The sequence below is a fragment of the Micropterus salmoides genome, unplaced genomic scaffold (genome assembly GCF_014851395.1).
Source record: "Micropterus salmoides isolate LMB-PRFRI ecotype aquatic unplaced genomic scaffold, ASM1485139v1 Ms_hic_scaffold_239, whole genome shotgun sequence".
Taxonomy (NCBI): domain Eukaryota; kingdom Metazoa; phylum Chordata; class Actinopteri; order Centrarchiformes; family Centrarchidae; genus Micropterus; species Micropterus salmoides.
The window spans coordinates 3,686-28,513 of NW_024041584.1; the positions used below are offsets into that span (position 1 = coordinate 3,686).

At 40.5% G+C, this 24,828-nt stretch overlaps 3 protein-coding genes across 5 annotated transcripts; 1 reads left to right on the plus strand and 2 right to left on the minus strand.

Moving 5' to 3' along the window:
- Window positions 1-660: 660 nt before the first annotated feature.
- Window positions 661-12,908, minus strand: LOC119918724 (serine/threonine-protein kinase Kist-like). Of its 2 annotated transcripts, XM_038739454.1 has the most exons (10): window positions 12,172-12,908; window positions 11,382-11,511; window positions 10,601-10,787; window positions 10,309-10,506; window positions 9,847-9,941; window positions 9,641-9,717; window positions 9,453-9,551; window positions 9,261-9,349; window positions 8,639-8,706; window positions 7,901-8,028 (listed from the first exon to the last, which is right to left on the minus strand). In XM_038739454.1, the coding sequence occupies exons 1-10, from the start codon at window positions 12,473-12,475 to the stop codon at window positions 8,019-8,021; spliced, it is 1,257 nt and encodes a 418-aa protein (XP_038595382.1). In that variant the 5' UTR covers window positions 12,476-12,908; the 3' UTR covers window positions 7,901-8,018. The 2 variants fall into 2 exon arrangements, with proteins under 2 accessions (XP_038595381.1, XP_038595382.1); XM_038739453.1 differs by lacking the exon at window positions 8,639-8,706 and having other exon boundaries at window positions 661-8,028; window positions 12,172-12,907.
- A 1,173-nt stretch (window positions 12,909-14,081) lies between these two features.
- Window positions 14,082-22,064, plus strand: LOC119918725 (aldo-keto reductase family 1 member A1-B). Of its 2 annotated transcripts, none has more exons than XM_038739456.1 (9): window positions 14,082-14,236; window positions 16,967-17,062; window positions 17,849-17,968; window positions 18,093-18,244; window positions 18,599-18,794; window positions 18,932-19,131; window positions 20,199-20,271; window positions 20,411-20,497; window positions 21,778-22,064. In XM_038739456.1, exons 2-9 carry the CDS (start codon window positions 16,982-16,984, stop codon window positions 21,841-21,843), a joined length of 975 nt encoding a protein of 324 aa, XP_038595384.1. In that variant the 5' UTR covers window positions 14,082-14,236; window positions 16,967-16,981; the 3' UTR covers window positions 21,844-22,064. The 2 variants fall into 2 exon arrangements, with proteins under 2 accessions (XP_038595384.1, XP_038595383.1); XM_038739455.1 differs by lacking the exon at window positions 14,082-14,236 and adding an exon at window positions 14,255-14,388.
- A 216-nt stretch (window positions 22,065-22,280) lies between these two features.
- On the minus strand, window positions 22,281-24,478 carry LOC119918726 (uncharacterized protein C19orf44 homolog). Its single transcript, XM_038739457.1, has 4 exons — window positions 24,257-24,478; window positions 23,993-24,082; window positions 23,140-23,306; window positions 22,281-22,814 (listed from the first exon to the last, which is right to left on the minus strand). The coding sequence occupies exons 2-4, from the start codon at window positions 24,078-24,080 to the stop codon at window positions 22,725-22,727; spliced, it is 345 nt and encodes a 114-aa protein (XP_038595385.1). The 5' UTR covers window positions 24,081-24,082; window positions 24,257-24,478; the 3' UTR covers window positions 22,281-22,724.
- Window positions 24,479-24,828: the final 350 nt, after the last annotated feature.

A 24,828-nucleotide genomic window follows, 5' to 3' on the forward strand; every position in this document is an offset into this window, starting at 1 on the left:
GGAGGCCTTTCCCATCTGACATCAAGAGCATCTTTGAATAAAAACAATGGTTATGATTTAAATTTCCAAGGGTAAAACCATGCTTAAGCTGCTGTGAGGGTTTGCCATTCGTCTGACAGATGCTGAGTGTAGTTCCAGCAGCAGCCACAGAGAGGCACCACACACACAACAGAACTGGTCAGGGTAAATCAAAAAGGGATTACTGTCTGATCCCTGCATGAAATCTAAACTCCACATGGCATAGCTATAATAGTCAGAATTGTATGACATCTTTCTTTGGACCTCCACAGAGCTCTATGGATCACTATTTATCGATTTTGTCTTCAACTGTTTTGTATAGTACACAGAATAATGTGGTTTATTTTTGGTACTGTATAGCAAAGATCACATTCCATGTTCAAAATGTGCAACTCAACATTTTTATAAATTAACCTGATGTTGTAGATGTTGGGTGATTTTAAATAAAAGGCAGAACTGCCTTTGAAAAGAACATTCAAGTCTTAATAGGATGATACCTATTTGAGTATAGAGTCTACCCTACAGACATGTCCAAATATACATCTTTAATTGCATAAAAAAAAAAAAAAAGATCTACTCTTTTGTTTGGTCAACCATTACAGTCAGTCACTTATTGAGACCCAAAAACAAGACAAAAATCAGTTCAAGTCAAGCATCATTTTTATTAGGAGATACTCAAACACAACAGTATGATGACACATGATTCACTCTCAACTGGAAGGCTGTGAAGCATGGGCTAACTCATAGTTTCATAAATGTATGTGTCATGCATACAGTGGCCTTCTCACATTGTGCTTCCTTTAAGCAGAAGTTTGAAAAAAAAAAAAAAGTGACAATAATTTGTTTTCAGTATAGTTTGACCTGTGGGGTATTTCACAAAGCAGGACTACTTACTATTTAACACAAACTCTCAATTGCAATGTTTCAATGAAAAAAAAAAAAATGATTGCAATTTATGCGGCCAAATCTTTCATCCAACATAATATCCCACATAGTGTTGAAATCCAACTGCTTCTCAATCAAAGTGGTTCATATAAAACCAAAAGGAAACCAAAAACCCAACAAACGCAAACATTGTCATTATGATTGTCTTTTGATATTTTAAAACAATATTACACTATGGACATCATTTTGAGTCTGAATAACTCAAAAATGACATGACAACAATATCTATGCAAGTTCTCCCTGCCGATCAAATTACTTTAGTTTTCAGATGTCTGACAGTTCTGTCAGGATTTGGTATTTCTAGGCCCTCAGAGCTTGTGCAGCTCATTAATTCCCAAACCTGATTGCTAATAAGGTCAGATTTGGGTTTAAATTACTGTTCTTAGTTATTCAGGTTGGGGCTCACAGGAACCTTTTTATATGAAAATACCACAATGTTCAAACGTGAACAGGCATTTAAAGCTGCACTAACCAATATTTTTCTATAGTAACAATGAAAGAACTGTGTGTAATGTGGAAGTGGTCATTCGTTGTGCCACACCCGCAGAGAATTTTCACCCAGCTCTGCAGTTCTAAGCTCTGCAGAACTTTAAGTCAATTTTGGATAGTCGTTTTGGTTTCCTTGCCTGCAAAATCAATCAATTATTTCAGCTTTAAATCAGAATTTGAAGAAAGCCGATGTTATTTACGCAATATCACAGTTCTTTTCTACCACAAGTAGGCTAAACACTTGTCGATATATATCACATTAATTGTAATTATTGACAGCTCAAAAAATGAACCAGCAGATGTCATTGTTGTAGTATTCAACTTTAACTGACTATTTCCACCAACAAGCTAGGACTTGCTAGCACTCCTCATTAAATCTTTTCTGGACACCACTGTCTTAACTAATGTGTGCTTAGTTAACAGGAATGGATACTATAGACATCACAGCATAAATGGCTGGCTGCACTCTTGCATATTTACTCTTCAGTTCCATACTGACTCTAACTCACACTATAAAATTATTTGAGATTGCCTTTTGCAAGTAAACAGGCATAGGATGCTTCAGCAATATACCACACACACACACACACACACACACACACGAAAATAGTCTGACACATAATGTTACATATGTACCACACAAACACGGGTAGATTATACATGAACTTATAAATGCTGCCTCCAAAAACTATAAACCTTTTTAGAGCCACTTCACCCTCTAGACGAGCGCACACACACACACACACACACAGTCCCAATTATCTCGACGCACACTGATGCACAAATGTGCTGACAGCTTATCAAAGTCAGGCTTAGAATTCAGGTGCCATGAAATTAAAGCATAACCCAGAAGTCCTTTCAGTGCATAAAAGGATCCACGCAGAGGAGCAAAAAGAAGAAATAAAAACAATGTATTAGGTGGCAGAAATGGAAGACAGAGTAGAAGAAGAAAGAGTTTTAAGACTTAAAAAAAACCCAGAAACCATGTAATGTAGTGTCAACGACAAAAAACCCCAACAACTACATTTTGCTTCTTTTGCAGAGGCCTGTTTGGATTTTGCTGTTATTTCTTGTGAGCTCACATTTCCCTTTAATGTCCACACACAAAACCAGAATTTAATTCAAACAGATGACAAGTAAAAATCTTGTCTAATACAGCTTTAAGTTTGAGTCAGAGACAGACGCAAAAATAGGGAAGGAGAACAAAGCAGGCCAGGAAGGAAACAGAGCGAGACACTTCATGCATCCACTCTACATGCTTTCAGAGAGGCCTCTGTTTGTCCCACGTTTGACTTGAAGCCAGTGCAGGTCAAAGCAAGGCAGCTTTAACACATTTATAACTCTATGATATGATAATGACATATATAATAACAGCAAGAAAATCCCTTTCGGCTCAGGATCACCCAACAAGCGTGACAGAGCTCCTTAAGGCATCTAAACTTGTTCCTCAACCTGTCTCCTCTACGTCCCTGCTGACCAACACTGTGTGCTCATCATCAGCCCTGCAGTCCAACACAACAAACACAAATATACAATCCAATTCTCAGGAAAGTTCTGGAGTTACAATGAGTCTACAGGGAGGGTCTGTTTTCTATGATATTGGGTTTTTTTCACATGAGAATACATGTGTTTGTTTTTTTAAACTAACTACACTAAAGGTGGGGGGGGGGGGGACATATAATATTTAAAAAGTGATAATGTGTAAACCAACCTAAAAAACAGCTGCTTTTGCATATCTAGAGCTCAACTAGAAAGAATATACTTTTTAATTCAACCAAAATGAGCTTCTAGCCCGAAGAGGATCAGCATGCAGCAAACAACTTGATACTATATCTTCCAGGACAACGGTAGCCTCAATAAATATTTGAGTCTAATATTCAAACACTGCTAAATATTTACATTTCTACTGTAGATACTCACAGCTCTGTGGCAGCAGGTTATTTCTTAGAGTAGTAATGCTTATAGAGCCAAAGTTGAAATAAGTGGCACCAGACTCTCTTATTTATCCATAAATGTACATTATAATTTAAATTTCCAGCCATCAATAGAAAAACCTGCTTTGCCCTTTTCTATGTAAACTCCATACACAACTAATTACCTAATAACATACAGTAACATTAATACACACCAAACATTTGTACTGTTCCTAGATTCATAATCAATCCCATCATCCAGTTTGTGACACAAGATGACAAATGAACTAATGAATGAACCGGCTATAAACTGATCATGTTGCAGTGCATTTAACAATGGCAGTGTCGCTTTAAATAGAGGATTCGGTGGATGTTAATAAAGTCTGCAGCATGACACAAAAGTCATGTGCCTCTGGGTTTCTCTGTTACTTCTGTCTCAAAACAGGAATAATGATGACTATAATGGCCGGACGGAGCCAAGTTAAGATTAGTTTAGGTGTGGAAGACCACATGCTGTATGCATGTGTGAGAATAAAAACCCTCAATCTGTAAAAAATGGAATATTTCATTTGCGTAATTTGTATCAGTTTGTTAGGTAAGGATTCACTACTTGATATCTGTACAACAATGTGGTCGGTCATTTGTTGCTATTCCGATAGTAACGGTAAGTTAGCAACTTTGTGGAGATTTGTGGATCTCTCACTTACAACTGAACCCAAATGGGCATTGAGTGTAAGAATGAATGTATTTGAATGAATAATTACTTTGGTTTAAATGAAGCTATTTTCCCCATAATAAGTACCAAGTGATATTGTTCTTTCAAAATAACTTTCTGAGATAATTATTACGAAATCTCGGACCTGTAAAATAAAGCGTTACATTTCTAATCACATTGACTGAGACTTCAATTAGTAGGAACTGCTGAGTTACACAGCATCCCAGCAAGTCACCTCATTTTCAGACTTCACCTCATCACAGCAGATTCTACACACACTCCCTAACACAGCGCCTCTAATTATTCAAGTCTACACTCTCGCACAGGATCTCAAAACCATGTAAAGAACACAACTTACATACACTCTTTTTTGTCATGCATCATAAAACACAAACAAAGGGAGTTCCCTGTACAATGTCCTGAAAGCCACAGAATGTACAGCCCAAATTCTTTATTTGATAAGGTACAGTAAACCTGTGGTAAGTTTATTTTTGCAGGGGACCTAGTCAATAATCATACGGCAATACTGCTACACAAAACTGGGCAAGCAGCTGAACTATAGATACAGAAGATAGCATAAATGAAAATCCAGGACAAATCAAACTTCAAATGGCTTAAAGGAATACCTTGAGATTATCAAAGATGAATTTTCTGCACCAGGTCCTTGATAAACTGTGATGAGGAAGAAGAAAATGTGTTCTTTAGTTTTTAATTCAAGGACCACTGGTTACAAGTAACTAACAACACTGACCATCGTACCACAGACTGCTCATTTAAAAGTGCTGTATAGTCAAGTGGTTAGAGTCTACTTCAAGTTTCAAATGGATTTTATTTTGGCCAGTGATGCTGTGGAAACTTTAGAATTGACATTGAAGACGCATTCCAATAACGTTTGTAGAAAAATAGTTTTTTGTTGTACTTCAGATCAGACAAAACTGCAACCTTTCCTCTGACTCTGAACATATTTTCTAACAGGGGAAAGAGTAACACATTATTTGATAAAAATAGTTCTCAGGCAGAGGAAGATTTATGTCCATAAGCTTACAATATTTTCTTATTTTATATGAATAACAATTTGTCTCACATGCTCAAATCACAGTACCCATTTACACAGTGTGGGGTTTGACATTTGTGCTCTTTCTAACATGAGTGAACCAGTTCCAGTTCTAGCAGCTCTTCAAACACCAGACTTTAAAGCAAGACTATGAAACTTTTAGAGAAGAAATTACAATGTATTCCTCTTTCAAATGTAAGGTTGAATCCATGAGCAGTAAGCTCAGTTCAGTACACTAGGGGTTTTGCTGCTACAGCAGTGTACACTGTCGTGCACGACCAGTAGCTTATGGTGGCTAATGTTAGCTAGTATTAGCAAACTATTAATTATGCATGTAAAACAGTTTGCTAACTTTATGACTCTTCTACAATTGTGCGACTGTTACAAGTACATAGCATTTTAGCTAAATGGTTAACAACACTGAAGTGCTAAATAGTAGTTTATGCTTAACCATAAACCTTTTTAGCATTTCGCAGTTTAGCATTTAGCCAACACCATCAGTTTAGCAGTAACTGTAGCTAATACCAGTGTTGGCAAAATACCATTACTGTCACAGGTCACAAATGGTCTCTGTTCAGTAAAAGTTACACAGTCTGGCTTTAACCAGATGAGCAATGAGTAGCTATACAAAAAAAATGAAACAAATCTCTGCTCATTGTCTCTAACAAAGACTGGTTTGGTTACTTGGCCAGACTACATTTGCTGGAAGGGAATAATTCTCTAAGGCATCTGCAATGGCTTGGGCTACATAATGAACGACACATGCAGGTGTAGCCAACCTGCTGTTATAGCAGCATTTTGGTTAGTTAGCTAGTTTGAATGTCATAGGGCACTTATGTAGAAATCATCTAATGTTTCAGTGTGACAGAGTGGATTTTTGAACCAAGAGAATAAGAACCCAGAAAACAAAAGAATATCTGGTTCTACAACAAAAAGTACATTCCACTGTAAAAATACCAAGCTTGCTGACTGTCGCTGCTATCAAACGTAATTCTTCCTGGACTGTCTTATTGTCTTGATTGTCCAATTTAACTTTATAATACATTAATTATATAATATATTTGGCTCTACAAGACTGCACATTTTGAGACATTTCTGTCACATTTTTGATTCATAAATCAAAATACCTTGTCACAAAATTAGGAAACATGGGCAGTATTTTGGGAACTCCAAAAACAGACACTTTGGCCATATCGTGCTACAATGTTAGGCTTGCAGTCTGGCCATCAATCCACTGGTTCGCATGCAAACTAACTGAAAGACTCATTGAACATTGTAGGACAATTATCTGTCTAATCTGTCTAGTTAGCACAGTCAGTATTCACCTTGCATTGTCAATGCAAAAATTTGCAAAAGCAACCTGCAAAACAACCTAAGCCATGAAAGACGCTATAAATGTTCATCACACAGTGGCTTTAAACTACTCCTGTGAATGTACACAGGCTACTGTATCTGCATTTTCAATAATAATAACTCAAATTACACAGTGACTATGAAGTAAAATTAAGTGTACTTGGCTTTAGTTACTTAGTTACAAGACATTTCTGCTGCTGCTATTTTTGTTCATAGACTCATTTTGCAACTGGAAAAAGGTTTTTGGACAATTGAGATTTTTTTTATATGTTTGTACTTTTCTAACCAAGCAAGCCAGATGAACCCTCCTATGATTTTCAGCATGTACTCATAAACATTTACTTGTTCGTGTGCCATTTCAGTGTTGCAGTCAAAACACAAAACTCCCTCTACGTCATGATAAACGGGAGCATAGTAAACTGGTGAATAAAATATCCTCTGAGTATGTAGACTTTTGTAAATAAAGAGCTACAGAGCATAAGGCTACAGGACACTGTGAGACCTTAGCATGCTCAGATAATGGCAGAGAGTGAGTGAGTGAGTGACAACTACCAGCTGGTGGAGGCGTCACCCCAAACCATCTGTCCCTGATTATTACCTGAGGAGCCAGCAGAGGATACCTGTATATCCCCTTGTACCATGCCATTTCCTCTCATTAAAATTCAAAGTAACAAAAACAAACAGGCAACAATAATATAATACTTATTATTACTTATTTAACAACAGGATAGGACACTAATTTCACCACAGGAAACCTTCAGCTGAGAGCAGTAAAGAGACTCTCGTTCAGTGTCCTGCTACATGTTTCTGATCACATCCCTGACTCAACTGATGAGATCTAATCATCTATCTAGAGAGATGCAACTATTTAGATGTTATGTAGAGCATAGACTCAAACTTTACACTATCATTTGATAAAGGCTTTTGCTGTAGCAACTTTTCTTGTCCCAATTACACATTCTTTCTGTGTGGTAATTTCTATGAACGAATGGGAGTGAAAATGGAAGTCAGAACAGGAACTGTGGTACCCACACCACAGACCCCCGGCCTGGACTTATTACACGAGATAGATACAGGTCAACTTGAAACACAAGGATGTGAACTGTTAATAGTGCACAGACTGGAGGCAGCAGAAATAAAGTGTTGCCGTTTCCCCCTCCCAGCCGAGTTCAATTTACACTCTGCACAGATTTACACACGGATAATGTGCAGAACTTTCAACTATTCAACTGATTAATAACAGAATCATCTGAACTCAAACTGCAGGGCAACCACGCATGACTGTGTGTTGGCTGTATATTCATAGGGAAAACATGACTCCTCCCCTGTGGTGCTCTATGCAGTTGTGTTTTTTAATGCGAACAGTGCAGAGGTGTAAATTGAGCATAAGCACTTCACTGCACAGTCTGGTACAAGTAACCTCTTTTATAGGCGCTGAGAGGGTAGAAGGTGGCCACAACAAACTTCCCATCAAAGGTGCGGCCTGTCAGCAGCCTTTGAGCCTCTTTGGAGTCGCTGGAGTTGGCATACTCTACAAAGACCTGGTGGACACACAAAGGACGTGGATGAATGAGTAAGTGAAAGACTGAATTTGTGCTCAACCCTGGATGTTCACTAGATGCGGCTGTGGCTTTGTTTCAGATCATAGTCCACCAGAATGAGTGTTTTATTTTCAAGCGGTCTCTTCAAGCAGCCACATTGGTTTGTTTTGTTTACTTTTTTGTGTTTAACAAGCATATTAAAAATCAATTTGCAGCTCGTTTAGATGTGTTAACAGTACGGTTGTGACGAGACAACATTTTAAGAAATCTTTAATGCCAAATTTTGAACATTAAACAGTTTATTTGCTGCATTCTGGTGATTTTTTCTGCACCAGTTTATGACGGAAATGTTTTTATTTACATAAAGGCAAACACAAAATGCAGGCGCCACGTGACAATTCAAAATATAAAAATGTAACAATATAATGGAGCAAGGATGTCAGGCATTCTGTGTTGCTTTCAGATACGTTTCTCCTGTAGGCCAACTTTTCTCATGTAATATTATCCCTGCTGAATCAACACACACACACACACAGGCATGATCTCGTGATCCAAGATCTCGTCACATCCCTAGTTAACAATGTGGCTGTACTTTACATGTTTTACTGACCGCGCTGATCGCATTGATGTGTCGTCTCTGCATCTCTTTCCTGAATTGTGTGTATTAGCAGCAGGAAACTGCAGTTGAGAAAATGTCAATAACAAATTAAATGTGTCATTAAATATTAATTTTAAGACATTTATCAGTCAATATAGGGATTTATATAGCATTATATATATATATTATATATTCAGAGGGGAATAGAAGTGGATAATCTCCAGGACTAGTGACAAAGCTGGAGTGTGATGCAGCTGCACACAGTGGACATGGGGGAAGTGAGTAAAGGATAAAACACTGTATCAGTGTAGTACTGTAAGGGTAGTTCTACTACTGAAGTCAATTAACAGAACTCCACAGAATAAAACTGCTAAAATCACCTCTCTCTTTCTATTCCACTTCAACACACAAAAAAAATGTATATTGCCGTCTTTTCCTCATTTCCTCATCATTTTTCAATTTTGGTGTGCTGCTACCCAATGGAGTGTCAACATCTGTAACACAGTTTTCTGTGATTAAAATAGCTGTGAAATAAATGTCATTTCTTACATTGTGAACTCCCAGAAACTCCTAACTTTTTCAGTTTAGATGAAACATTTTTGAAGATTCCTGGTTTAAGGAACAAAAATCTAACCTGTCCTTTCCCTGGGTTCTCCTTGGGGATGAGCAGAGAAACCACTGAGCCGTACTTCTGGCACTCCTCTTTCATGTCCTCCAGGATGTCTGGGAGAAACAATGACATGCATTTTTACTTAAATTAACCTCTACACACAGAAATTCATAATTAAAAGACAAAAAAAAATATGAAATAAATACAGCGTTGTACCTTCATACTCTTCTTCATTGTGCAGATGGCTGTCATCAATGAGGTTGAGCAGACGCAGGACAGGAGAGGGCAGCAGAACCAGGTCCTCAATGTGAGGAGCTGACACACACACACACAAACACACACACACACACATACGTAAATATGGTACACTGAGCGATGTGTTCATTTCAAATTTGGTCACATACCAAAAGGAATACTGAAGAATGGGCTCAGGAGGGCGGTTTCAGCTGTGCATCTCTGCTTTGGGTCATTGAGAAGCATGCTGCAGACACAAAGTAACAAAGGTCCAATGTAACTCAATTAATTACTTACAACAGAGTATATAGCAGAGCAGTCAGACCCCAACAATCTGAACTACACTGAATTCACAACTGTATGTGTGAGAACGTACCTTTTGATAAGGTCTCTGAGGTGGTAGACAGGGATGGCAGGGCACACCAGACTGTTGCTGGCAAAGATATGGTCTACAATGGCGGCACTGTTATCCTAAAGTAGAGGTAAACAGATTAAAGGATTTTGTTTCCTTTTGCTAGAAGGGTTCTGCGCTAATACAAACATATTAAGTCCTGTTACAGACATATTTCCTCTTACTTTAAATTTAATTACCTTCTTAAACCTGCAAACATTTCACCTGCAAGATTTTGAATTCAGCAATCAATCATGTTTACTGACAGAAGTCCCCTAATTGTATTGTCTATTCTTCCTTTAATCACCAGCTTCTGAACATTTCTAAACATCTTGCTCAGTCCCCAGTCAAAAATGAAACTTTTCTGTGCATTTACACATTTTGAGACCTTCAGATTCCATTAAATCAATATCAGCTAACTCTACCCCGAGTAGAGATTTGTCATACCTTCCACTCCTGTGATCGGACGGTGTCTTTAAGTTTGATTCCTGAGAACATCTCCAACAGGATGATGCCCAGGCTCCACAGGTCCACGGCGGCAGTGCAGCCCGAGTCTCCCTCCACCTCCACCCCAGCCTGAGCGAGGCTGTTCTGAAACTCAGCCTCTGGAGCGCGATACCCGTCTGTCTGGATGTACTTGACATCCTGGGAGGAGGCAATGCAAGAAGAGTTAGGAATACAATACATAATTATCCCAGCTCCTCTTTTACTGACCTTCAAAATTCCCACACACACCCACCTGGTTTCCCTCTTTGAAGCTGAGGCCGAAGTCGATGAGCTTGAAGCACTCGTCATCAGCGCTCCAGAGAATGTTGCGTGGCTTGAGGTCAGCATGGACGTAGCCTTCTCTATGAAGGAAGGCGAGAGCCTCCAGGATGTCTCTGGCACAGTGTTGGACAAGCCACATGGAGTGGCCCTGCTGGGGTCTGCCAAAACAAATCACACTATGAAGTTAAACAGAAAAGTTCAAACTCTGCTAAACATATGAAGGCTTTACAGTGACTGCAGTCACCATCATTCATTATATTACATTATATTACACTGACAGACGAACATTCTGGGGCAAATACCAAATGCTTGGAATTTTTGAAAGCCTGGTCAAGTTTAAAGGGTCAATTCACCCGAATTAAAACAAGACAAGGTCAAAACCTAGCATCTGGCTGGACCGTGGATGGCTGAAATGCTAAATTGTTGCACGGATAGTCAGTGGTACTATCTATAATGTGAATTAGCATCCACAAAAAGCAGAATATTCCATTCTTAGCATGTGACAAGCAGATGTCAATGACTGGAACCTTCCTTTGTGCAGGTTATAATTTTAGAGAGGTGCTGATTCAGCATGTGTGATCATTTTGGAGGCTGCAGTTCGGGGGGTGCTCTGTTGGACTCACAGGTGTTTCAATTTTTTTGTCCATCCCATATTTATCAGTGAGGGTAGGCCAAAGAACAGAAACACCTCTCTGCAACCTGCCACAGTCAGAGTTATACCGTATGAGAAGCAGCGACATCACTTCACTTACCTACCACCCTGGGTACCACCGCTGCCTCTCACCAACAGCTCGGACACACTGACATCCAAGAGCTCGAGCAGAAGACAGCGCGTGGCAACACCCATACAGCTGTGGTTGGTGAACACCCCGTACAGCGTCACTGAGAGGAGAACAAATCCGTCAGTGCAAACGGCTAGACATGTGCAGCTGCATTTATATCCTGTTTAAGAAAATGGCAATATGACCTTCCTAGCAGACAAAACCATGACCTTCAGTATAACAGTAGTGACATTATAATATGATCATCATAGTCTCAGTATTTGAACGTTTTTCAATAGGTTTAGAGAGCTAACTAATGCCAGCCACGCTTATTTTGCAGAACGACACAGTGACAAATGTTAAAGCCTGAAAAGCACGTTTCACTGAAAGCAGAGCCTGTTTCATGGGCCATCTTAAGCAGAATTAAAAAAGCAGACCATGTCTATTTGTAAATGCTCTTACAGAATACTCTAGCAGGTGTATACCACTGATGACAAGCACGCTCCTATTAGAATGATCGATTTTTGTGTGGAATTTGGCTGTTTGCTCTATTTATAGACACAAGAAACACATAAGGGTTTGAAAACAGTAGCCAGTATCATAGACCCCGTCATGAAGCTTTTCGATCTGTTATAGAAAGGCTCATAGTGAGTCATTACATAATGTTCCTTGTCAGAACAGGTTTTGCTGACAGACTTTATACAGGAGGCAGCCTGAGAACATTATTACCTTACGTTAGGGATCTACATGTTTTCCCCGCTGAGGAAAATAAGGTTGTTACCGATGTTTTTATGTCCCTGGATGTCTTCCAGCACGGACCTCTCCTTGCGATACCCGTAGTCTCCTCCCTGAGTGTCGGCCTGAAACTCCTTGACAGCGGCGGTGGTGGCTCTGCCTGAGCTGACCCGGTACACCGAGGCCGAGACTCCCTGGCCGAGTCGCGACTGGACGGTCCATATTTCGCCGAAGACCTCGAACAGAACCGGCTTCATGCTCTGGTCTACGCTACCCTGCGACGGCATGGCGCTGTCCGGACGAGGTACCTGAACCTTTGAGCTGGACTCGGAGGAGCCGCAGTGAGCCATCGGACAACTGCGGACGGGGGACAGCAGGAGATGATCCAGCTAGTTCACAGGTGGGAGCAGCTGCAGGAGCATTGCAAACCGGGCTCTCTCAGCGCCACAGAAAACCCAGCAGGACGTGTCAACGAAAGCTAGCAGACAATCCAGCTACACCGGCAACCTTGTTAATATTAAGCACGCAGTAATACCTGGGCATATTACACTGCTGGGTCAGCTGACAAAAAGTTAGCTAACTAAGCTGCTCCAAATGGCTAAACTAGCCACTGACTTTGAGCACAAAACTTCCACCGAAACAGAAAAATGCTTCCCCCATAATGTGCCACATATTATTACCGCATCTGTATCGGAAAATAACTTAAAGAAAGTTTATCAGTTGTAACTGCAGTAAAGTTTTGCCTGAGTCGTAACTCAGGTTGTTGATCAGTCTGACTTCCGTTTCGGCTTTTCTCCCTGCAGATTTGCGGTGCAGCTTTTCCTGCAGTCTGCCCCCTCCCGGTAAGGAGTGGCCCTAAATATTTTTTTCCTTCCCTTTAAAGGTTGTTTCCATCAAAACGTCAAATTGTATATACATTTCAGGCTACCTGGCTACTGGAAAGAGGCTCAGTGAACCCTCCTATGGAATTTGACCTCTGACCTAGTGTTAGGGGGAGTAGTGATTAGTGTTTATGAAGGGACTGAACCCTTCTATGGTGTCTAACAGATGTTTACACTTATCCTACAGCACTGTGCCCTTAAATGGTATTTAGCAGATACCTAAACATGTCCTATATAAGCTGTGTTTGATGTACAGAGAGACAGAGTGGTTATCGGGCTGGGTCACTCTCCAAGCTGCTGCAGAGCTTGTAATTGATGCTGAACTCCTTGATGTAATAAACTTTTATGATCAAGAACAGTGTCAAGCGGGTTTCTTCTCAACACATCATTGCAGCATTATTGTTCGGACACCACATCTTCAAGTCAAATCCCGCTTGAGAAAGCCATAAAAAACACAAACTTCTGGTTTTCTATCTGCAGTTCCAACTCTCCAGTTATGTATGTAAATCTAGCTTATGTGTCTGTGGTTACACATTTACTAATCCTTTGTTTTTTTAATTTCTTTTTAATTTAGATTAGTAAATGTTAGAAAGTTCAAAATTGTCTTTCCACTGAGTCTGTGTTTATACAGCTTAAACAAAAACTTGGATAACTTAGGCAAATTCAGACATAAAAAAACTTCCAAGGACAATATGAAAACTTTTTCAGCATAGACAAAAATTATTAAGCAATAGCCCGCCCTGGAGCCTGGTGTGGACATATGGAAACTTACTGGCGCTTCCATCAGATAACAAAAAAAGGCTTATCTTCAGCACAGAATTCTCCAATTCCTGCCTGCCTATAACTAAGTAGGGTTTTATATTGAAATGTGACTTTATTGTATGGAGAGAATATTTCAGCTATTGTGAAATTAACTGCCGGAAGTTTCCTATTTTAAAATGTCTCATTGCTTCAAAAATACATTTATAAACTTTATTAGAGCCAACAGTAACACCAGATTCAGACAAAACATGAACGGAGTCAAAACCGAATGATATTGTTACCGCAGATGGGCCAAGTATTATCACCGGAAATAGCAGAATCATCCTCCCGGAAAGGGAAATATCATCAAAATGAAGTGGTGTTTTTGAACATTTGGGAGAAAACAACATTCGTGTTTCCTTGTCCCGCTTAGGAGGAGGATTAGAAGAAGTCATTGCTGGAAGACGCAGGTTTTAAAATCTTGAAACAGTAAGTTTGGTGACGTAAACAGACGGTTGAGCCGCTGCTGATTCGCTAATATTCTGTAAGTTCACAGCCGAGCGGAACCGAACATGCAGTCATTTAAATGTCAGGTTCTAAAGCAGATGTTCCGTCGCTTATGCTTTGACACAGGCAAGCGGGTAAGTTGCTCACTGGGAAAAATTGCTTAGCTTGAACACCGAAAAGCGGGGAGTTACGTAAAGTCAAGCGTAAGAGTTATTTTCAGGAGAAGCTAAAGCTAGCCGACGGTGACTTGCCAGTTTTGTTTGCAGATGGCTGGGTGGCCAACGAGCGAACCTACACAGTGACCTGCTATCCGCGTTGTCTTAATGAAGAGTCTTACTAGTTATTAGTTAGAAGCGTAATTTCTACACGTTGCATCACCCATTGCTTGCTGACGTGTGCTACATATTAATGCAAACGGGAATGCGAACCCGTGGACGGGTTTTCATGGGATATTTTTGGAAAGATTTGGAAAACCATTGGTGCTTCGCATCACTTGTGGTTGTGGTTCATAACAAGCCAACATTTCAATTTCGCCCTGCATTCTGTTTTTTAATTTTATTTAGAACTTTGACATCAGGTAAGTGCTGTACAAATAAACGTGACCTCTGTTCCACATACGCGCATCAGAACATTGCATAATTGAGAGGAAAGTAAATAGGCAAAAATAACAGAAGGAAAAAATGGTTTAGTGCAGATACAGTGCTGTAGAAATAAGTTAATCCAGATGGGGTTATAATAATAATAAGCTTTATTTATATAGCACTTATCAAACAGAGTACAAAGTGCTTCACAACAAATCACACATAAAATGCAAAAACAAACAACCAAGATACAGGGGGGTAAAATACAGAATATAAGAACAAGGATCACAATAGAGTATAACAAATATGTTCAGTAGGACATAAGGAAGATGAAACAAAGTGATAAGAAGGATAGGGCAGGAACAGTAAAACCAGCGGCAGCTCAGATAAAATCTGGATATGCTTTCCTGTAAAAGTAAGTTTTTAAAAGAGATTTGGAGGAAGAAGCCGACCCTGCCCGGGTTAAGTGAATAATAGTGCAGCAGAGACATGAATCAGTTAAAGGCACAAGAAAACAGAACTGTTTTAATTGAGTTTTAAGTTGAATTGTAACTGAAGAGGATGTAGTGAGTCACACACGTTATGCTTATTTTTGAAAGGCTTTTAAAACTTAATATTTTAACCTCTTCTGGACTCTTATAGTATTCTAACCAGCATGTCAGGCATGTATTTTGTTATTTGTTAACTATCGGTGTAAAGATTGAAGAACAGGGGGTAATGTGCAGAGTTCTCCGGTTCTTAGAACTGGCAGCAGCAGCATTCTGATTGTGCTGAAGATGTCTGTGGTCGTGTTGGCACAGTCAACAAAATACCAACTTGGGTTTTAGTCTTTATAGTTCTGGATTATGAAAAAACTTTGTGTTTTCTCTTTGTTGCCATATGCAATGATATCTGCCTTTATTTAATTAAAGGAAAGGAAACGACCCCTCTCCGTTTAGAGCCTGTCAGAGAGGGTGTTGTTACAGCATTTTGTGCCTTAAAAACAAGTTCAGTTTGGTGACCTTTTAGGGAAATGCAAGTCAGCACATCCTCCTTTTCCGTGGATGGTCAGGCCTGTAATGTTCTGACTCATTGTTCTGCAAAAAGAGGAGTCCTTTTTTGTACACAAGAGCAGAATGGACCTGGAGTTAATGTTTGTGGTTTTGTTCAATTTGAACAACAGAATAGACAAAATCTCACCACACTTTCATATTTCCACCAAATCGTTTAATGTTGTTACATTAGCGTCTCATGCAGCCGTCTCCTGATACAAGCGCTCCAGTTTTAGCTGTAAAGTTTAAACATGACTCATCATTAAATTGAGAAAGTCTGGTGTTTGGCCAATGCTTTATCACTTTGTGTAGGAATAACTCTCCATAATAAGGTTAGGAAGGTACCGTTTGCCAACTGTAATCCCTGCTTCTGTTAAGTTGGCTTTATGGCTGTTCATTCTGATCATTCTGTGTTGTTTGCTTCACAAGAAAGTGAGCTTGATATACTGCCTGGCCTTTCTTTGGATAAAACTTCTTAGATTGGGACAATCTCCTCTTTGAAACTGCATTTTGATGCTGGGGTAGTGTTTTAAACACTTTTTTCTGTAATATAGCAATGTGAATGATTGTAGAATAGATCTCAACAGTGCTGGAACTCATACTGAACCTCTCAATGGCCTTCGTCTCTTGCTGGGTTTTCTGTTGTGCTTCTGTAAATTGTCTGTACTTCTATTCGTTATCTAGTGTGCCTTTCATACTCTCTAGTTATCGTTCTATTTCTTCCACCTGCAATGTCGTTTCTGCTTTAAGAATTGATCTTGTTTTTTTCAGACCAACTTTTACATGGTAAAATCATACTGTGTGTTACTACAGCAATGAAGCTTATTCTGGATGTCTCTGGCTTTGCACAGTCATCCTTCTTGTATTTATTCACTTCATTCGTCAGTCCAGTTGAGCTTGTCAAACTGCTTATGTGGACTTCCTCGTGATGTATTTGGTGAAAAATAAATATCTCCGCTGTTGCAGTCTAAATAGTTTAATAATGGTAAAAAGAGGGGTGCATTTTTACATAAGATTCTTGCTACTGCAGCTTTAAACATCCGAGTAAGCCAAGCAGCTCCGCTCATTGACTGAATCATGCTCTCCTTGTCCTTTCTAAGGTGCTTCTGAGAGACATGAATGACTTTGCAGTTCTCAACACAGGGCGGAAGATGCCCCTCCTTGGACTGGGAACATGGAAGAGTGAGCCAGGAAAGGTAGAGGATGCACTTTTGCAAAATAAGCTGCTACTTTAAATGATTTCTCTCTTACAGATAAATGCCATAAAAGAGGCAATATCGCATACTGCTTTCTGTCTCTGCACATTTACTTCCACTTCCCTTCCTCCTCTATCCAAATTCAGAACTATATAGTAATTTCAGACATTAAAATGGCACTCATAATTTTCTATAAATAGTGAATCAAATGAGTTTGATTATCAGTAGCTTCTGCTAGCTCCCGTCAGCTCTGCAGAGCATTTTAGTTCAGTCTGACTGCTCTCATTAACAACGTTTCTAGCAGCAGCAGGCGGCTGTTTTCAGTGAAAGACAATGTTGATAAAACCCACTGCTCACTACCTGCACAGCACCGAGCAGCAGACAGCCAAAGTTGGCAGCCAGCTGGTGAACATAGTGGAGCATTAGCAGCAGAGCCAGATGTTTTTTTTTTCAGGAGAGAGCTAAAAGGAGAGTGGATATTTGTCAGATAGACAGACCAATTACTCTAATGAATGCTAATATTGCTCCGTAATGGCTGTATACATAAATAGGTGACTGTTTTAACATGTTCACCATATTAACTTTAAATGGCCATATGGTCAAAGAAATGATTGAATGCTGTTTTAAATACACGTTTGACACAGACCTTTTCATCTATGTTATGCGTTTTTTAGTATTTCCTCCTGTTTCCGGTTGAATGAATGTGAAAGACTGAATGTGTACTCGGCATCACCTTTCAACTGACTGTTTCATTTGAACAGCTGTCCTATTTTGCCGCTGTCACAGGTGAAACAAGCAGTTATTTGGGCCTTGGAGGCGGGGTATCGCCACATTGACTGTGCATCCATCTATGGCAACGAGTTTGAGATTGGTGAAGCCCTACAGGAGACACTCGGACCCAGCAAGGTAGACCACCCTCACCAAATGACAGTAGAAGCTCAAAGTATCCGCCAAATGTTTCCCATTCCATAACAAGACATTCGCCATAAACATTTGACCACGCTATATCTGACATGTTGTCATGCGCCAGGCCCTGAGACGAGAGGATGTGTTCATCACATCCAAGCTGTGGAACACGCACCATCACCCAGAGGACGTGAAGCCGGCCCTCCTGAAGACCCTGAAGGACCTGAAGCTGGAGTACCTGGACCTCTACCTCATCCACTGGCCCTACGCCTTCCAGTGAGCTCAACCTCCACCAAGGTCGAATAATGAGATGATTGGCTCACTGTTCTGAGAAAACCACCTTTTGTTTTCTTGGAATGATGAGCCAATTAACTTGCTATCGTGTTTGTTAACTTTTTATCTTGGGGGTTTCCAAATATTTTTTCAAAAACAAAGTTATATAAGGAAATGTTGTGACGCTGTATTCATATTCCAGCCTTTCACCTTTGTAGACTTTAAACTGAAACAGAGAGGGCCATATCTTAAGGAAATAAATGGAATGCAAAACTACAGTTCATTTTTTTCCACTTCAGTCTGTTCTTGGTTGCATTTAATCTTTTTTGAATGTGGCTCCCTCTTCGTGTCTTCTAGACAAGGAGACGTTCCTTTCCCCAAAAAGGAGGACGGCACCCTGCTGTATGACAACATAGACTACAAGCTGACCTGGGCTGCCATGGAGAAGCTGGTGGGGGAGGGGCTCGTCAGATCCATTGGCCTGTCCAACTTCAACAGTCGGCAGATTGATGACATCCTGTCTGTTTCCAGCATCAAGCCCACTGTCCTACAGGTACATGGTGATGATGAAAAGGTTTATTGTAATTGCTCCAAACAGGTTACACGTGTGAACGCCACTGTAGCGTGTCTCACGTTTGGTATTCTGAAAGCTACAGATGACACTGGCATCGCTGTGTTTTGATCGGTCAGGTGGAGAGCCACCCCTACCTGGCCCAGGTCGAGCTGCTGGCCCACTGTCGGGACCGGGGCGTGGTGATGACAGCCTACAGCCCTCTGGGCTCTCCTGACCGAGCCTGGAAACACCCGGATGAACCTGTGCTGCTTCAGGAGCCTGTGATCGCCACCCTCGCAGAGAAATACAAAAAGTCCCCTGCTCAGATTATCCTGAGGTGATATTACTCTTCAGTTAACAGATTAGATTAGATCCTGGTGTGCAAGAGTATGTATGTCTTCAGCAAAGATACTTTATCTCATGGGCTATCTTTAGAGATAAGATTTCTTTACAATTCAAAACAATTCAAACTTTCTAAATCCAGTTGTTAGAGGTTTTCACATGTTTGTAGCAGAATATGCATCACATCTGCTTTACATAACACGGCAGCACTTAACTAGATTGGGTCCATAGCATAAAAATGACAGTTAAATATGTTAAATGATTTCTGAATGCAGTGAGCAGGAAATGCATGTTAAAGTGGTGCTGTGGATCAGAAATACAGAGTAAAGCAAGTGACACTTGGAGTGATTATTTTTTTGGCCCACTGGGGGCAGTGCAACAAGCTGTTCAAGATGACAGCAGCTGACTTTCGCCGATTTGATAGTCTAACGTGAGCTGCAGGTGACTGCAGGGGCAGGGCATAAAAATCAAGCCGTCACTGCCATCAAGTCAGAACATTCTACCTGCAGCAGCTTAGTGTGAGCTGAGATCAATGACTGATCTCCAGGCAATAGTGTGGTTCCAACTTGGTGCAGTCGGGGAAAAGCAACTGCGGCCGCTGGACTCGGCGCCTGCAGCCGACTTGCTCCCGCGAGGTTGTAATGTCATGTGACATGGTGACGTTTTGCAGCACCGGCGAAAGTCAGACACAATTTCTAACCAGCATGCCTTGTTTTAAGTCCAGCATGCATCACGTTAAGTCAGCGCTGCGCAGCGCCGCATTACGTCAAACGCACCTAGTAACATACAGTGCAGTATTGTACAGTATAAAGCTGATATGATGCACTGGTTAGCATTTCTTTGCATGTGAAGCAGCACTTGACTACTAATGATGCTGTAGTTTTGGACTTGCACATCACTGCTGTATCAGTCAGGCTCTGTTTAAATGTAGCAAAATGAGACTTCAGTTTGAGAAACGGTTTATAGGATAGTCAGGTATACTTGATTGACCTAAATATGCACTGGCTGGTCAGTCACTCTCCAGCGACGGTACATTTCAACACACATCTGTTGTATTTGCAGGTGGCAGACACAACGAGGAGTGGTAACAATCCCGAAAAGTGTTACAGAGTCCCGTATCAAAGAGAACATTCAGGTACAATTTCAGTCACAGAAATTAATTAAGAGGCTTTTTTTTAGATGGTCTTTCATGAAATTTTCTGAATTGTAGAATATTAGTAGTTAAAATCAATAATGCTAAAAAGCTGTACGTGTGTTACATTTTTGTTTGTCAGGTGTTTGACTTTACCCTTGAAGCAGAGGAACTGAAAAGTATTTCAGCACTGAACAAAGGCTGGCGCTACATTGTACCAATGGTCGAAGTGAGTAGGCTTTATATACTATTGGTGCGTTCACATTCTCCTGGGAATGTCCCATTTTCCGACTTGGGAAGTCGTTCTTCTGACTTCGGTGTGTTCATGAGCTTTAAGTCATAATGTGGAAACAACATGAATGCTACAAAGATGTGTGTATTTTATTGCTCCGAGTATTAAACAGCACGCTGATGGCTGTTTCCAGTATGTGAGCAAATAATTGATAAGCAGTACGTGAATTAATCAGGTATGTGATTGGCAAAGGGCAAAAAAGTAAGAAAATGTACTGAGACCCCACCACACACCCCGATAAAATCTGGCGGCGGCACTATTATAACAAAAGACTGTGTATAATCCACTGTGCCATCGCCACCTCTCTATAATAATTATTTGTGTTTTTTTACCAAGCTTCAGCTACATATGCAACATGAAATAATTAGTTCAGTAGATGTTAATGGATTATTTTTAATGAATAAGTGACAGCAGCTAAGGTTGTCGCCTGTTTAAGACCTGGTGGCCTGACTGTTAAAGAAACAGTTGTATTACTCAGGAAACTCTGATCAAACAGTCAGATCAGTCTCTGTCTATTGATAAACTGTAGGAAAAAGTTTGGCATTTCAACTCTGGCGGCGGGGGGCGTGTGCGTGAAATGAGAATGACCGCAACAGCTTCACAGGATCGCGCCAGCTACACAGAAGCCGTTGCCATGGTTCCCTTGCGGAGCACTAGTCTGTTGGCTGAGGAGCGCAGAGCGACCCCGCGGATCAAAGCCGTCTGAAAAGGCCTTATATAAACCCTGCATGATTCACGTGGGTCGGAAAATCCGGAAAAAATCACATCCCTGATTAATAAAAGTGTCTTACCATCAATCCAACATGTACTTTCGTACACAATATTTCTGCATTATGACATTAACTCAGCATGTCCTGTAAAATTTTTTATTCCTTTACATGAATTTTATACGTTTTCCACCACATGAATGCAGGGTATATCCTGCATGATTTTAATGGCGGTGTTCTATATTGGTGAAACTTTTTTAATCCTGCAAAAGTAAATTAACATTTTAATGCCCAGAATATTGGCACAAAATATCAGATATTGGAAGTTTACAGACTACAAAAATCTGTGTCAGCCCTGGAAGAATTCCACAGGGGAAGCCCTTCTCAAGCTTGGTGAATAGCAAAAGCTGTCTGTGCGTGTAATGCCACAACTGCCAGCTTGAACAGTGAACATAAACACCCCGCTGAGGAGCAAAGACTAATGCATTAACTTTGGGTTGGATGTTGCAGGTGGAGGGACAACGCGTTCCCAGGGATGCAGGCCATCCTCACTACCCTTTCAACGACCCCTACTGATGACTCGCACTACCACCCGAATCTGTGCCTTTAACAAACCCACCAACATCACTAATCCATGTTCCTGGATCCTGGCACTGGAATTTGTCTTTAGATTATCAAATTCTGCACTTATCATTAGACCATTTCACGTTATTGTTGGTGATGAAGACTGGGATATCTGGTGTGACTGTACACATACTGTACGTGTAATTTTTTAAATAAACATTTTGTTACTTTAATTGCAGGTGTATTTATTAAACCAGTTGGTTATTTATGAATGAACCCCTGTGGAACAATGTGATGTTTCATACTGATGCAGAGGGTCAAGTTTGTTTCCAAGAGTTTGACTGTATGGTGTCAATCCATCAAATCTAAACTATGATTTGAAGTATTTTTGGTTCCACAGTGCCAGATCCACCACATCTTCAATCACTCTAGTAACTTCACGCGAGATATTGAAATGTTGCATGTTTATAGTGGAGTGTAACTGTTTACAGTGAGTTCTTTCAGAACAGAAATGTTGCCAGAGTTCTAGACACTGGATGTCTTCTTTTGGGCTTTCCTTTAACAAATGCATTAAAACAGAATGACAGTCATGAAGGTGTAACACTTTATCATTATTTCTTCTTCAAATCACTCCATGAACTGAAACACAGAGGCTTGTAATTGCATAATTTCAACCTTGACACAAGTTTGAATGTACGACATGATTGCACTTTTAAAAAAGCACACAACTCTTAACAGCATGTTTTATGACAGACTAACAACAAATACTTTAATTCTTTCTGCAGTAGAAATATTTAATTCTGTATAAAATGTCTTAATAAGAAGGACATGGTAAATGTCCCTTGCTCCACACATTCTGGGGTTCTGTGATCCACGACATTCAGTACCACCGGTCAGATATGATGGTAGTCTCTCATCTCCTGCAGCACCTCCTGTAAGGCCTCCTCCATTGTCAGTTTGGAAGGCCTGTGCTTGCGAATGTACTGTGAAAAGAGTGTGTGAATTATGTACAGGTTTCACAAAGCCATATCTTAATTGTTTAATGCAATATGGAATTAGGAATGTAAGACTAATTTAAGGAGACTGGTTTCCGTTCCTTTTACTTGTCGGCCTCATGATACTGATGCATTTTCTACTACACTGAATGATAGACCAATGTTCTTTTACAAATTGGATATTCACTTGAGGCTTTAAACCAGCAATTAAACAGCCATTTCCTTTGTTCCTTTGAGTCCAACTTAGGAAACCACTGATAACTCTACAACAGGTGTGTAACTCTGTGTGTGTGTGTGTGTGTGTATGCATTACCTCCTTGGTTTCCTCCAGTGTGGTGTATCTATAGTTTGGTGGTTCCAGGCTCTGCACCAGGCTGGAGTGAAGACGTCGGCTGCTTTCGATGTACCGCCTTGTCATGGCAAGTTGCTGTTTCAGCATTTCGTTGAGTGCAAATACAGCTGGATTAAAGTTGCTACGAGCTGAGGGAGGGACATGGGACACGCAGAAAAACCATAGAATCAGTACCATGACTTTAGGGCTCCAAGCACAAAGCATATTCACTGGGTTTAAGGCAAATGCTGTTACTTGTGAAGGACTCTGCCACTACTACTACCACTAGTGTGAGATGAAAAGATGTAAATTACTGTCTTCACCAAAACCCCACACCAATGGCCATACGCAGGGTTTTATAATTACCGAGGGCTGGACACACATAGATGTAAATAGCAAATTATAGAACTTTAAAGTAATGTTTTTTTCCCAAGAATTAAAGGAGAAGATTGATACCATCAGTTACACTGTCATTCTGTGGGAAACACTGCGCTGTGGTATCCTGCAGTTTATTTAAATTGGGTAGGTCAGACTTTTAAATAAATCGGAATCAGTGCATCTCTGCATTTCACCCATAGATGGTGCAACAGCAACAGATTTAAATGACCCTACCAAAAGCGTATGACTCATTTTGATCATTCTTGTACAAACACTATACTCTCTACATTATAGCTACCATCTGGATCCAGATTCAGGTTTAACATTTTTTTATATTTTCAATTATATAACAAATGTAAAAGATTTAGCCTTGGAAAGGAGGAAAGCACTCTGAGAGAGCCTCCTGGTGTTCTATCTGTATTCATGTAGTATTATGTTCTGTTTAATTGGGTCCTACCTTCCACAATTTCTGCACTGAGAGTATGAGCGACCACTGGGGTGGGATCCATGTAGGTCATACCCAATGCAGGACCAAAAGTCGCCATACCTACAGAGAGAGGAGAGCCAGAGATAAGAAAAAGACAACTCTACTGTTCATAATGTCACTGTCAAATTAAGCCAGATAACTTGATGACTACTGTGAAGAAATGCTGCAGTGGTAGTGAGGATTGGTGGCCATACCACATCTTAAATATACACACGCCATGTATGGCAGACTAACCGGCAGGCCATGTGTAAGCCAGTGGATCAGTCTGAGTCTGTACTGCTGCCTCTTTTAAAGCCTTCCTGGTTGAAGCGCGCCTCCTGACTGGCGAGATAAGGTTCGGCTGCCATGTGATACAGAGGATCTTGAGTCCCTGCCTCTGTTGAGTGTTTGACTGCCATCTGAAGTCCGTGAGGCGTAGCAGCGACTTGTATCTGAGAAAGTGCTTGAGTAATCATCGTCTGTCTCCCACAGGACATGTTTGAATCTGAAGCCTCTTCTCTGACCTCTGATAGCACCTCCTCTTCGTCTCCATCCACTTGCACATGCTCTGAAACCTGGCTGGCACTGTAATCTGGTTCTGTCCTGCTCTCACTCTCAAAGTCACTTTGGTAGTCCAGCTGGTCCTCCTGCTGCTGCTGCTCTTCCTTTCTTTCTCCCTCTCCTTAGATCTTGCCAACTGTTGATGTCTGTTCAGAGATCCAGGAAGAGGGAGCTGGCTTCTCTCTGTTTAGGCAGCAGAGAAGAAAGCATACATGTTAGTATAAGCAGTCCCTCGGGATTCTACAAGATCCACAGTAAACAGAGAA

Bases quoted from the DNA above. Each gene is read 5' to 3' on its own strand.
- LOC119918724 (XM_038739453.1), bottom strand. From the start codon at position 12,475: ATGGCTCACTGCGGCTCCTCCGAGTCCAGCTCAAAGGTTCAGGTACCT. The intron at 9,942-10,308 runs GTATGACAAATC...CCTCTACTTTAG, and splicing joins TCCGATCACAGGAGTGGAAG to GATAACAGTGCCGCCATTGT. The intron at 9,552-9,640 runs GTATGTGACCAA...TGTGTGTGTCAG, and splicing joins ATTCTTCAGTATTCCTTTTG to CTCCTCACATTGAGGACCTG.
- LOC119918725 (XM_038739455.1), top strand. From the start codon at position 14,320: ATGCAGTCATTTAAATGTCAGGTTCTAAAGCAGATGTTCCGTCGCTTA. The intron at 14,389-16,966 runs GTAAGTTGCTCA...GTCCTTTCTAAG, and splicing joins GCTTTGACACAGGCAAGCGG to GTGCTTCTGAGAGACATGAA. The intron at 18,795-18,931 runs GTACATGGTGAT...TTGATCGGTCAG, and splicing joins TCAAGCCCACTGTCCTACAG to GTGGAGAGCCACCCCTACCT.
- LOC119918726 (XM_038739457.1), bottom strand. From the start codon at position 24,080: ATGGCGACTTTTGGTCCTGCATTGGGTATGACCTACATGGATCCCACC. The intron at 23,307-23,992 runs GTAGGACCCAAT...TCCCTCCCTCAG, and splicing joins CAGTGCAGAAATTGTGGAAG to CTCGTAGCAACTTTAATCCA. The intron at 22,815-23,139 runs GTAATGCATACA...CTCTTTTCACAG, and splicing joins CACTGGAGGAAACCAAGGAG to TACATTCGCAAGCACAGGCC.